The sequence below is a fragment of the Zosterops lateralis genome (assembly GCF_965231275.1).
Source record: "Zosterops lateralis genome assembly, chromosome: 7".
NCBI lineage: Eukaryota > Metazoa > Chordata > Aves > Passeriformes > Zosteropidae > Zosterops > Zosterops lateralis.
In genome coordinates this window covers 15600516-15612745 of record NC_139767.1, presented here as the reverse complement: position 1 = coordinate 15612745, position 12230 = coordinate 15600516, and the positions used below count along the sequence as shown (strand labels likewise).

The window sequence follows — 12230 nt, the reverse complement described above, 5'->3', positions numbered from 1 at the left end:
GAATAAATATCAAGAGACCATGACAGCATATTTCCTATATAAATATGCAAGAAATAGCTTTATCCCCTCATCAAGAACCTTTACACACAAAAAATAGTATGAGAACTAAAGCACCATTAGGCTGCAAAACTATATAAAAACCTTTAAAGAAATTAACCTGCAATTTCCTGCAAGACTGTTATGATGAAGTGTCATGTTACCACAATGCAGTGTCAACATTGCCTAAGCTTAAATTTCATTGCACAAACCCCCTGTTACTCCAATGAAGGAGAATGAATAAAAATTCAACAGAAATTTCACAAAGATTTTAATGTTCTCTTTAAATCAGTCATAGCAAATAGTGAAAAAGAAGCTTTTCCTTAAAAAAACTAATCACAAAAATAAAAGAACTTCTTGACTTTGTGGTTTATGCCCATCTCTGAACAAATGACTATTGTTAAGATAAGTAAAACAAGCTCATAAGAGAGAAGCTATATACTTGCAGCTAAATAAAACAAAGAAAAGCAAGAAGCAAAGAAAAACAAGACTTCAACCAACCTCTGATAACAACAGAAGATGTACTCAACACGCTTCCTGCTTCATTGGACACTTTACAGGTATATAAACCAGCATCTGATTGCTCTACTGTCTTTATATGCAAAATCAAGATATTGTTTTTGAAAGATATTTCGCAGTGAGCACTTGAGTGGACTTCCTGATTGTTTTTATACCAAGCAACAGTCAAAGGCTGAGAGCCAGAAACACGACCCTCAAGTTTAAGTTCATTCCCTTCTGTTTCTTCTACTGCTTCAGACAGTTTCTTAGTAAAAGTAGGAGGAGTTTTTCGTTCTGTAAAAAAGGAACATAAATTCCATGAATTTATCTTGAGATGAAAAATCCTAAAGACAATACTTCAAGAAAAAATTGAACACTGGGGAATTGATATTTACTCTCATTTAAAGTGCATATATTTTTAAAGTGAAATTAGGCTATGATAAACAGCAGGAATCTTTCTCTTACAGTCACTGTCACTGTATTTTCCTGTTTGAAAAAAAAATCTCTTACATTGATTTAAGTCATACACTATTTAAATAACCCCAAGAGTTTCAGCAAGTTCTTAAGAAAGAAATAGGCCAGAGCTTATTGAGAAAGTAGGTAAAAGAAAATGTTTTATTTCTCCTCCCATTGCTGTTAGTGACCCTTCCTAATTCCCTTAAAAGATTCATAAGTATCTCCAAATAAGTACTCTGAGGCTATATCTCAAAAGTTTTCTCAAAGTTATCTTGCAGTAATAAGTCCAACCTGCTTTACACCTGAAATAAGAAAAATGTAAACACAATGTATTATCTATTCAGTACCTTTAACAGTCAGTTCAGCTGTGCAAGAGTCCTTTCCAATTTCATTGCTAGCATAGCATGTATACGTTCCAGAATCTCCCCTGTCAACTCTCAAGATGGTCAAATGCGCTGTGTTGTCTACATAACTGATCTGATAGTTCTTTCCTGTTCTAATTTCTTGGCCATCTTTTGCCCAAGTAACTCTAATAGGCTGTGTTCCAGAAACGTGACACTCAAAATCAGCACTTTCTCCAATAATGCCACCCACAGGCGTAAGTGGGATGTCAAAGAATGGAGGAGTCTTCCCTTCTGAAGAGTGAAAGAAATGAAGAACCATCATTTAAAAATCTCGATTTAATTTAAAACTGTGTGAAATAAGAATTTCTTGTACAATATTAAATTCATAAATAAAGCAAAACTCAGTTTTAAGACATTTCCAATAAACATTTCACAGCCCACCAACCTGTAAGGACAAGCCTGCCACTAGAAGAAGCAGTCCCAATAGCATTGACAGCTGTGCAGGTGTATTGCCCAATAAGGCTCCTATCTGTCTTCAAAATCTGGAGAGTTGCTACATTATCTACAAAGGATGTGTGAACATTGTAGTCCTCTTTTACACGCACGCCGTCTTTAAACCAAGATACTTGGATGGGTTCTGAGCCAGCAATGCCACAATCAAACACGACTGGTAAGCCAACAGTTTCATGAATGTCTCTTAATTTTCGTGTAAAAGAAGGAGGAAGTTTACGCTCTGTAAGAGAACAAGTATTGTACAGTGAAGTCCTTCAGAAGAAACACACCTCTTGCTGTACTCACCAAGAATCACTGACTAATATGCTGTAGAGTATGGTGTTTTTTTGCTTGTAACTTCCAATTAAAAAGATTATTTAGCATATAATTTATTTTGAACTTGTTGTAAAGAGCCCTGTGCATATGGTTGTAGGAAGAGAGGTCTTTTTTTTTTCTCTTAGACCCAATGAGCCTCAGGACTGCTAATACTGGAAACAATCAAAGCAATATCCTGAATAGGGGCAGAAGATATAGAGGCTTGTAACACTCAAAAGAGCTGTGGTCAATAATTGCTGTATTTCAATTAGCTTTGCTGGTAGGCTTTTGTTAGTAGAAGACAGTGCCACAGGGTATCTGACACATCAAGCAACAGTGAAGTGTTTTACAAGGAAGAGGCAATTGTTGTTTTTCGAAAGAAGCAAAGCATACCTAAGAAAAGAGGCCATTTCCCTATGTTTAAAATTGAAATATTCACCTTGAACTGTAAGCAAAGACGATGAAGAAGCCTCCCCAACAGAGTTCTCTACTTTGCAGATGTACTCCCCACTGTCACTACTGTCTACCTGGCTGAAAACCAGAGTAGCAATTTGGTTCCTAAAGTGCATTTTCACAGTAGCAGTTCCTCTCAGCTTTGTATCGCCTTTGTACCATGACACAATCATTTCTGGTGTTCCAGCAACTTGGCACTGTAAGGATGCAGAATCCCCAACAGTCACCTGCACTGGCTCCAAGGGTGTAATGAAGTAAGGTGGTTCTGCAGGACAAAGACACACCATTAGCATAAAAAGATATTGCATGATGACCATTAGTAGTTCAAATAACACTTGTTGAAGTGATGCTGGCTTGACGCACCTAGTATTGTGATTGTACCATGACAAGTATCTTTCCCAGAATCATTTTCAATATGACAAGAATATTGTCCCTGATCTTCTAGTTTGCTGCTAGGGATTTCCAGTATGGCAGATGTGTCTGTAGTGGTGATGCTACACTTTTCAGAGTGCATTATTTTCACTCCATTTTTCTTCCATGTCACTGAAATCGGTGGAGTACCCATATATGTGCATTCCAAGATTAAATTTTTCCCTTTCTCTACACTTAAATCATTCACCTTCTTCACAAATTTGGCTGGTTCTATAATGAACAACAGGAAGAAAACAAATTAAATAAAGCCAAAAGATCATCTTTAAGAAGCATAAGAAGCAGTAGTCTGGACAAACCTTTGACAAAAAGATGTGTTGTGCAAGAAATTTTCCCTGCCTCGTTAGAGACCTGGCAGGTGTAGTCTCCACTCTCAAGTGGATGTACATCAAACAGCTCCAGTTCTGCAACTGAATCTTGCAAGGTGATATTGCATCGGGGTCCTGGTACTAGCTCAACACTGCCTCTGAACCATTTAACTTCCAGTGGAGGGGAACCTTTTATGATACTAGTAAAAGTTATGTTTGCCCCAGATAAAACATCCAGTGGTTCAGGTTTCTTCACAAAAGATGGTGGTTCTAAGCACACAGATAAAACAGACAGAGAAGAAGTACATTTGAACTTCTTTTGAAGATCACAGACATCAGAAATATTCAACAAAGAAAAAATGAAATATTTTTAAAAATAAATTTTGACCCTCTGATTCTGCCTTCTTACTGATACTGACCTCTAACACTCAAAAATGCACTGCATTCATCAGACCCAGCTACATTAGTAGCTGTGCACAAATAAGTTCCCATATCAGACTCCTGAAGTCCATTCACTTTCAGAGAACAGGTATTGTCTGTAAGAGTAGCCTGATACTTCTCTCCACTGGTAATCTCTTGTCCATCATGAAACCAGGAAACCATAATGGGCGGTGACCCATAAACTTTGCACTCCAGTACAGCAGAAGAACCCAGCTGACCATACGTTTCTTTCAGTTTTCTTGTGAAAGAAGGAGGTATAATACGATCTGCATTTGTTTCAAAATAAAAATAAAAAAAAAGTTACCATACAGGGGTCTTAAAATGCAGGAAGTTCTTGGTTCATAATAAAATTTGCGACCTTTCTTTCACTGTATCCACTTTGGCAATAGACTCTGACAATGCTTAAGGATATGCTGGAACTTTCATTCACAATCTTTGAGGAACACCTTTTATTTTTGCTGTTCTTTTTCATAAGCAACAATATTGCACCAGTTGTCCAAGACAGCATGTAGATTAAAGCTGAAGAAATCAAGTCCTTTCAATAATTCCTGCCCGTCAGAGTTTAGGTAGGCATTTATTCTTGATGCCTGCACCAGTTGTCCAAGACAACATGTAGATTAAAGCTGAAGAAATCAAGTCCTTTCAATAATTCCTGCCCGTCAGAGTTTAGGTAGGCATCTATTCTTGATGCCTGTCAAAGTGGCATGCCATGTACTCCTAGGATTATACAACTCTTAGGTTGCCAATCACAGAAACTACTTTGCTATCTGAAGGCTTCTTAAAGGAATGAAAGGGTCAGAGATGACTTAGAAAGTGTAGTCAACTAACCTGAAACATGCACTGAAGCTGTGCAGCTGCTTTTACCAACACTGTTTTTCACCTCAAAAGTATATTCTCCACTGTCTTCTAGTGTTGCATTGAGGATCTTAAGCCCAGATACCTTATTGAAGAAACTGATTTTATATTTATGGTCAGTGGACAGTTCATTACCATCTTTGAACCACCTAGCTGTAAGCTCTGGTGTGCCATCTACTGTGCATTCCAGAGTACAAGAGTCTCCAGCTGTAACTTTGACTGGGCCTGGCTTCTCTAAAATGACTGCAGGTTCTGCAACGAAATGCAAGTCAGAAAAAAATTTAGAAAAATGAAATAGCTATTACTATAATAAAATTTTAATTTTAAAGCATCTTAAAACACATTGTGTTTTTTATCTCATGCTACCAACCTAGCACTTTCAGCATGCCAAAGCATTCCTGAACTCCAGCATCATTTTTTATCTGACAGATGTATTTCCCAGCATTGGTTGGTTCTGCATTCCCAATCTGCAAAGTTGCAATGTTTTCTGAGTAGGAGATCCAAAGATTATCGCTTTCTCTGATGATTTCCCCTTTGTCTTTTAACCACAGAACAGAAATGGGCTGTGATCCTTGCACTGCAGCTTGCAGTTCAATCGACTCCCCAACGACGACAGTGAGATCACTCAGCTTCTTCACAAAGGTTGGTGGTGCTATTTAAGAGAAGATATTTAACAGTAAAGAATCCTGCCAGGAGCGGAAAAGTAGGAGAAGAATTGCAGGAACAAAGAAATGCCAAGAAGATTCCAATCTTTGTACAAACCTCTTAGTGTTACAGAGCCAACACAGGAGTCACTTCCCACATCATTTACAGCCTTACAGTGATATTCACCAACATCTGCAGTATCCACATTGAGAATGTGAAGACTAGAAATGTAGTTCTCAGACATGACCTTATACTTCTTGCTGCTCCGAATTTCTCGTTTGTCTTTATACCATGAAATCTGGAATGGAGGAGTGCCCTGAAGCTCACACTCCAGATGAATATCAGACCCTTTCAAGGTCTCGACTGGATGGGGCTTCTTGGTAAAAATGGGGGGTGCTAGAAAAAAGAAAAAAGAGTTATCATTTGTGTTATTTAAGCAAAAGAGATTAAAGAGGACAAAAGATTCAAGTAACTCTTCTGATGCTAAACAGTGAAGACAAACAATAGATAAGAAAAAGAAAGATAAGAAAGATAAGAAAAATAAGAAAGATAAGAAAGATAAGAAAGATCAAAAACAAGAGATTTGCCATCTCTTCTGACAAGTTTTGGCCTCTCTGACAAAAGTAAGTGGAATTTAAGAGCTTTTCCTAAAGGAGGACCCTTAGAGTTAAAAAGAGAAGGAAGGAGCTGAGATTCTGACCTTTTACTCTCAGTGTAGTACTGGTGCTTGCACTACCCGCTGGATTCTGGGCTTCACAAGTGTAGTCACCACTGTCTTCAACACTGAGGTTGTGCATTTCAATGACTGCCACTGAATCCACGAAGGACATTCTGTATTTTTCACTGGGATGGATTTCAGTTTCACCTTTGTACCAGGTGACTTTGATTTCTGGAGATCCACCTATTTTGCATTCATACGTTGTGGAATCATGCTGTTTCACAAGTTTTGAGGAGTCTAGTTTCTTAATAAACCTTGGTGGTTCTGGAAAGCCAAAAAGGGGAGATAATGCTTTAAAGTGCACTACTTGTTTGAATAAGCAGGGAGATACATAGCTGAAACCGTAAACTTTAGGGACTTAAGCAAAAATTCTGATTTTGGAATTTCTATGAATTTTTAAGATGATTTCAAGTTGGTCCAAAATCCAGATTAAGAAACAAATATGTTTTCTATATGCATTTCAGTGAGTTTCTCCTTAGTTTACTGACCCACTGCACCTCTCCTTGTATATATTCACTACAGATTAGTTGATATATGTGGTTTTCTTTGCAAAATATGCACTCGCTATATATGAGTAATCAAAATGCCTGATGAAAATGCAAGAATCCAACTGTTCAGCCAAGAAATGTTATTAAAAGCATTCATGTTGAGTATTATAGCAATTGCTTTACAATATCCTGTGATTAATTATTAATATAGTCAATAAATGTATCTGCATTATAACCCCTCACACATTTAATGCAAAATCAAACATAAAGTTGCTCAAAAGGAATGGAAGTTAAGGAGTTTAGGTAGGAAACAAAAAAGCTTGGAAATAATCATGCTGAGGAGAAGTATGAGATGACTGGTATTACAGACATTGGTGTTAAATGTCCTGTGATTGAAAATGGATGGTTAGATCTTGTTCCATAAGAAGATTGAAGGAGTGGAAGTTTGATACTTTTCACCAAAAGTACCATCTAGATGATTAGAATCATGAGACTGAATGCTCATAAGATCAAAGATATAACTAGTAAAACCAAGTAACGTGGACACAAAAAATCTCTCTGCAAAACAGGATGAAGTGACTCTTTGTGTGACTGTAAAGTGTAGGAAGAATATCTAAATAATTATGGATTATTTCAACCTGTGGGACAGTTGCAAAACATCCTGTGTTGCTAGAAACAAAACTTCCTGAGTTTCTAAAAATAGAAATGATGATTTGTTAACGTTAGGACTCTTGGAACCTTAGCAATTTACTATCGGATTTCACTTTGAGAAAGAGTTGATTATCTATCTGTGTACTAACAGTTGCTGGGTAGTCACACTTCGATTCCACTCATTTCAAAAAATGAGGATATACACATTAGTAAGGTATATATTTAGAATGCAAAGCAGTTCTAGAACATAAAGCAATTATTAAAATTACAGATTGGGAACATTAGATGCTAGAGTGAGAAAGCTAATAAAAAGCTGTGAGGTTTTCAAGGTCAATTTAAAGAATTGACAAACAAAAGCCTGCATATCATAGAAGTGAGACAGCATATGCTCAAATTAAAGGCATGCAAATCAGTGTACCCAAAGAGATTGCCCTTTCAAGTTCTATCAAAATTAGTTGAAAACAATCAACACTACTAATTTTACAACCCTGGGAAACGATAAAAATTCTAAAGAATACTGACACTAAAAAAGGTCAGTAAATTCTGGATCAAAAATTAAAATAATGATACTGAAAAAACTCCTCAGGATTTTATGAATAAAGATTTGAAGAGTAAAAAGATAAATAAGGTCAGCTGAGATAATTTTATGAATTGTTACTCTGTTCAAATAAAGCTATTAGCAATGATATAATTAATAATAAACAGAATTATTGTGTTGGAAAGAAGCTTCAGATATTTTAAAGAGGTTTGATTTCTTGCTACAATTTTTCAATGCATTTTGTAAGTCAAGCTACATCACACAGCAGCCCTACTTATTACTAAATCCAGGTAATTCAGTCTTACACACTCTTTCCAATCCCACCAAGAAAAATGCATATGGCTGGTATAACTTGATATATATATATATAAAACACTTGATAAATAAATTATACAAAATCTTGCTACTAATATCTCAGGCCACAGAGAGTAAAAGGATTTACTCTTGAAATATTCTCTTTGCACTCCAAATTCATACAGAGGAAAGAGAAAAAAAAAAAAGAAAAAAGAGGAAAGAAACCTCTAAAGCAACAAGGACCTTTTAACTCAGGCAGAATCTAAGCAGTGTATGTTACACTTCTTCTTTTATAAAATCAGTAGGATTAAAATATCTGGAACAGCTATAAATATGTTCCCACCTACATTGAGGAAATTGCACTAATATACATGTGTCACTTGCACCAAGATAGTCTGAGCCATTCATAAATTTAGATTTTACTTTTAGATCCACATACTATAAGGAGAGGTGAAGGATTGGGTGGGATGGATATTTGTCACCAAATCTGCTCTCAGATCCCCCAGTTTTGCTGTTGAGAAGAGCAACTTTCAATGTTTTCAATCTGTGAAAGAACAAAGCTATTCACAGGAGCTGCACCTGCAGTAAAAATAGTTTTAAGCCTCATAAGTGAACTGAATTTCTCTCAGTTTCCTTTCACATCTCTGGGCAACTTAGTGACTGTCACTGCTGGAGAAAGACTTGAGAAAAACAGATTTTGCTGTCCAACAGAACCATTCATAAAGGTGCAACAAAGTAATAAGGGAGAGTTAATGTTTCAATGGAAGAATCCCTTTGATAAGAAAAATCATGTACTGTGCCAAAGCAGAAGAAATATGAGCAAGTGTTTAAGAATTACAATAACATTAAAGTAAAACAAGACATCTCAGAGTAACCCCTTGTAAAGATTGTTAGTCACACAAATGTCTGCATTCAGGACTGTGTTTTGCAGGTGTCTGCCTTGCAAGGAAAACCTCATAAACAGTAGAGCCCATAGCAATACCTTGTACAGCCAGCTGAGCTGCGCACGCATCCTTCCCAACACTGTTGCTGGCAGTACATGTGTAGAGTCCAGCATCCCCTTTACCAACTTTTAGGACTGTCAAGCTGGCTGTGTTTTCCACCAGTGTCATTTTGTAGTTGCCACCTGGACGAATCTCTCTGTTGTCTCTGGTCCAAGTAATCCTCATGGGAGCAGAACCAGTCAAATGGCACTTAAAGGTTGCACTTTCCCCTAGTGCCGCATCGATAGAAACCGGCTTGACGTCAAAGAAGGGAGGTCGTAGGTGTTCTGCAAAGAGGAAAGCATGGCAGAGCTCACCACCAAGCCTGCCTCACCACACCATGCCCACTGTCCCTGGCCACCATATAATGAAGAGAGTGAGAAAAAGGGGGGAGAAGTAAAAGAGCAAAGACATACAAAAGATTTTCATGACAGTGTGATCTACAAACCTGTAAGGAGAAGTTTGGCACTGGAAGAGGCAGTCCCCAGAGCATTTTGGGCTGAGCAAGTATATTGGCCACAGTAATCCACACTAGTTTCTAAGATCTGTAAAGTCGCAACATTATTTAAGAAGGCTGATTGCATGTTATCAGTGTCACTTAGGAGAACCCCATCCTTGTACCAAGACACCTGGATAGGCTCTGAGCCAGTTATGCGGCAGTCAAATGTCACCGGGGCACCAACCACCTCCTGAATATCTTTAAGTTTTCTGGTGAATGTAGGGGGAAGTTGACGTTCTGCAAAACAACAATAATCACCACTATCAGTAGGAAGCCAACCTGGAATTAATTATCTTTGAAATTAATAAAACCCCTTTCTGTAAACAAAAAAGAGTTCCTACAAAGTACCCCACAAAAGAGTGGCTCTTGCCCATCACCTTTAACAACAAGCAAAGCTGTGGAGGTGGCAAAGCCGATGGTATTTTCTGCTTTGCAGATATATTCTCCAATATTGCTGTCCTCTACAGCAGAGAATGCCAGTGTTGCCACATTGTTCTTGAAGTGCATTTTATAAGCCTGTGTTGATCTGAGCTTGGTGTCATCTTTGTACCAGGACACCTTGATTTCTGGTGAACCGCTAATCTGGCATTTTAAGGTCAAGGGCTCGCCAAGCTTCACTTCCACACGGTCCAGATGCGTGACAAAATAAGGTGGTTCTAGGGAAGGAGAGAATGTAGTGAGCAGAGGCAGAGCATCACTGGGGTGTGTTGGGGGGGATCAGGGGTGATGAATACCTAAGATGGATACAAGGCTGTGGCAAACATCTCCACCCGCCTCATTTGCAACCTCACAGGTATATTCGCCTTCATCGTTCTTTGTGCTGTTGAAGATTTCAAGAATGCCAGATTTTTCAGTAGTTGTAACAGTGCAGCGTTGAGACTGAGAAATGGGCGTGCCATTTCTTTTCCAGGTGACAGAGATGGGAGGGGTGCCAATGTAGCTGCTTTCTAGCACAATGGACTTCCCCTGCTCCACACTGAAATCACTTAATTTCTTCACAAAGACTGCAGGCTCTGTGGGGAGGTATAAATCAATAGTAAGAGAGACAGATGTGGAAGAGCTGCAGGCAGGGGGTGAATGAAGACAACTGCATTCATGCATGCACCCAAACACACCTTTCACAAAGAGCTGTGTTGTACATGAGGCACTGCCAGCATCATTTGTGACCACACAGGCATAGTCCCCACTGTGGCCTGGCTCCACGTTGTAGAGCTGCAGCTGTGCCACAGACTCATTGAGAGAGATGGAGCAGTTGCTGTCTGGCACCAGCTCCCTGATGCCTCGGAACCAGGTCACTTTGAAGGGAGTACTGCCCTTGATGCAGCTGGTGAATGTCACATTTGATCCAGGCAAAACTTCCTGGGGATCAGGTGTCTTCACAAAAGAAGGTGGTTCTAAGGATCATGCAAAGAAGTGAAAGAGGGAGAAAGACATTAATAGGAGGGTCTCTGTGGGGAGGAAAATAAGCAGGTTTGAGTTAAAAAGAAAAAAATAAAGAAACCATGGGGAAAAAAAAAAACAAACCAAACAAACCATGAAAAAGGAACCATGGGAAACTAGAGAAAATGAAAGAGAAGAGGGAAGAAGAATTTTGTTGAAGGCATGGCAGTATCCTTCCACTGACCTTGTACAGTCAAGGAGGCACTGCATTCATCAGATCCAGCCACGTTGGCTGCCACACATGTATATGACCCTGTATCTGTGACATCCAGGGCATTCAACTTCAAAGCACAAACATTATCCAAGAACGAGATTTCATATTTTTCTCCACTAACAATCTCATTCCCATCTTGAAACCAAGACACAGATATGGGAGCTGTGCCAGACACTTTGCACTCCAGCAGCACAGAGGAGCCCAGTACCCCATTTGTCTCCTTTAGCTTTCTTGAGAATGAAGGAGGAACGAGGCGATCTAAGTAGGACAGGGCAGAAGAACAGGAAGACAAGTGTTGAGGTTTCTTTCAAGGGAAGGAAAAGGGGAAGAAATAAAACCTTCCTTTAAAGACAAGAGTGAACAATAAAGACATAGAGCTGACCTGAAACATCAACTGAAGAAGTGCAGCTGCTGTCCCCCACTTCATTGTGCACCTCAAAAGTATATAAGCCCCTGTCTCCCCTGTCTGCAGAAAAGACTTTCAAGGTGGATATATTGTTGAAAAAGGTAATTTGGTATTTGCGGTCACTCTTTAGTTCTCTGCCATCTTTGTACCACTTGGTGATAAGCTCAGGTGTTCCTCCTACTTTGCACTCCAGGGTAAAAGGATTGCCAGCCATTACTGTGATCGGCTCGGTCTTCTCTAAGATGACTGCTGGTTCTGAAATAGGAAGGAGGGGTCTGTGTGTCACAGGGAAATCTACCCACAAACTTGTGAGCACAGGGTATTGGTAGAGGCAGCTGTGCAAGCTGTAAGACACAGTACCTATAGTAGAGTAGGCTATACCCACCTAGGACCTGTAAAAAGGCAGAGCACTCCCGCATGCCAGCATCATTTTTGATCTGACAGATGTACTTTCCAACGTCAGTTCCCTCTGCACTGGCAATCTCAAGAGTTGCAATGTTGTCCATAAACCACATTTGGACATTTTCACTCTCCCTAATAACTTCACCCTTATCCTTGAGCCAGACAACAGAAATTGGGGGGGATCCTTCCACTACTGCCTGCAGGGCTGTTGGCTCCCCGATGAAGATTGCAGTGTCACTCAGCTTCTTGGCAAACCGTGGAGGTTCTGATAGCAAAAACAAGGAGGCAGAGGCCAGTTAATCATACATGCTTGCTTGGAAGAGCA

At 39.1% G+C, this 12230-nt stretch overlaps 1 protein-coding gene across 18 annotated transcripts in view; it reads right to left on the bottom strand.

Annotated features, from left to right (window-relative positions):
- LOC310911499 (titin-like) overlaps positions 1 to 12230 on the bottom strand; it is a 240789-nt gene that overhangs the window by 157403 nt on the left and 71156 nt on the right. For all 18 annotated transcript variants that reach the window (XM_083865081.1, XM_083865086.1, XM_083865093.1 and 15 more), the window contains 19 exons: positions 11889 to 12170; positions 11480 to 11758; positions 11068 to 11355; positions 10559 to 10837; positions 10178 to 10456; positions 9821 to 10099; positions 9393 to 9680; positions 8944 to 9231; positions 5973 to 6254; positions 5390 to 5668; positions 4998 to 5279; positions 4601 to 4879; positions 3751 to 4038; positions 3323 to 3601; positions 2958 to 3236; positions 2581 to 2859; positions 1780 to 2067; positions 1338 to 1625; positions 538 to 828 (listed from right to left, as the gene is read on the bottom strand). In XM_083865081.1, coding sequence (XP_083721207.1) covers positions 538 to 828; positions 1338 to 1625; positions 1780 to 2067; positions 2581 to 2859; positions 2958 to 3236; positions 3323 to 3601; positions 3751 to 4038; positions 4601 to 4879; positions 4998 to 5279; positions 5390 to 5668; positions 5973 to 6254; positions 8944 to 9231; positions 9393 to 9680; positions 9821 to 10099; positions 10178 to 10456; positions 10559 to 10837; positions 11068 to 11355; positions 11480 to 11758; positions 11889 to 12170 — 5376 coding nt within the window. The remainder of the gene's footprint in view (positions 1 to 537; positions 829 to 1337; positions 1626 to 1779; positions 2068 to 2580; positions 2860 to 2957; positions 3237 to 3322; positions 3602 to 3750; positions 4039 to 4600; positions 4880 to 4997; positions 5280 to 5389; positions 5669 to 5972; positions 6255 to 8943; positions 9232 to 9392; positions 9681 to 9820; positions 10100 to 10177; positions 10457 to 10558; positions 10838 to 11067; positions 11356 to 11479; positions 11759 to 11888; positions 12171 to 12230) is intronic.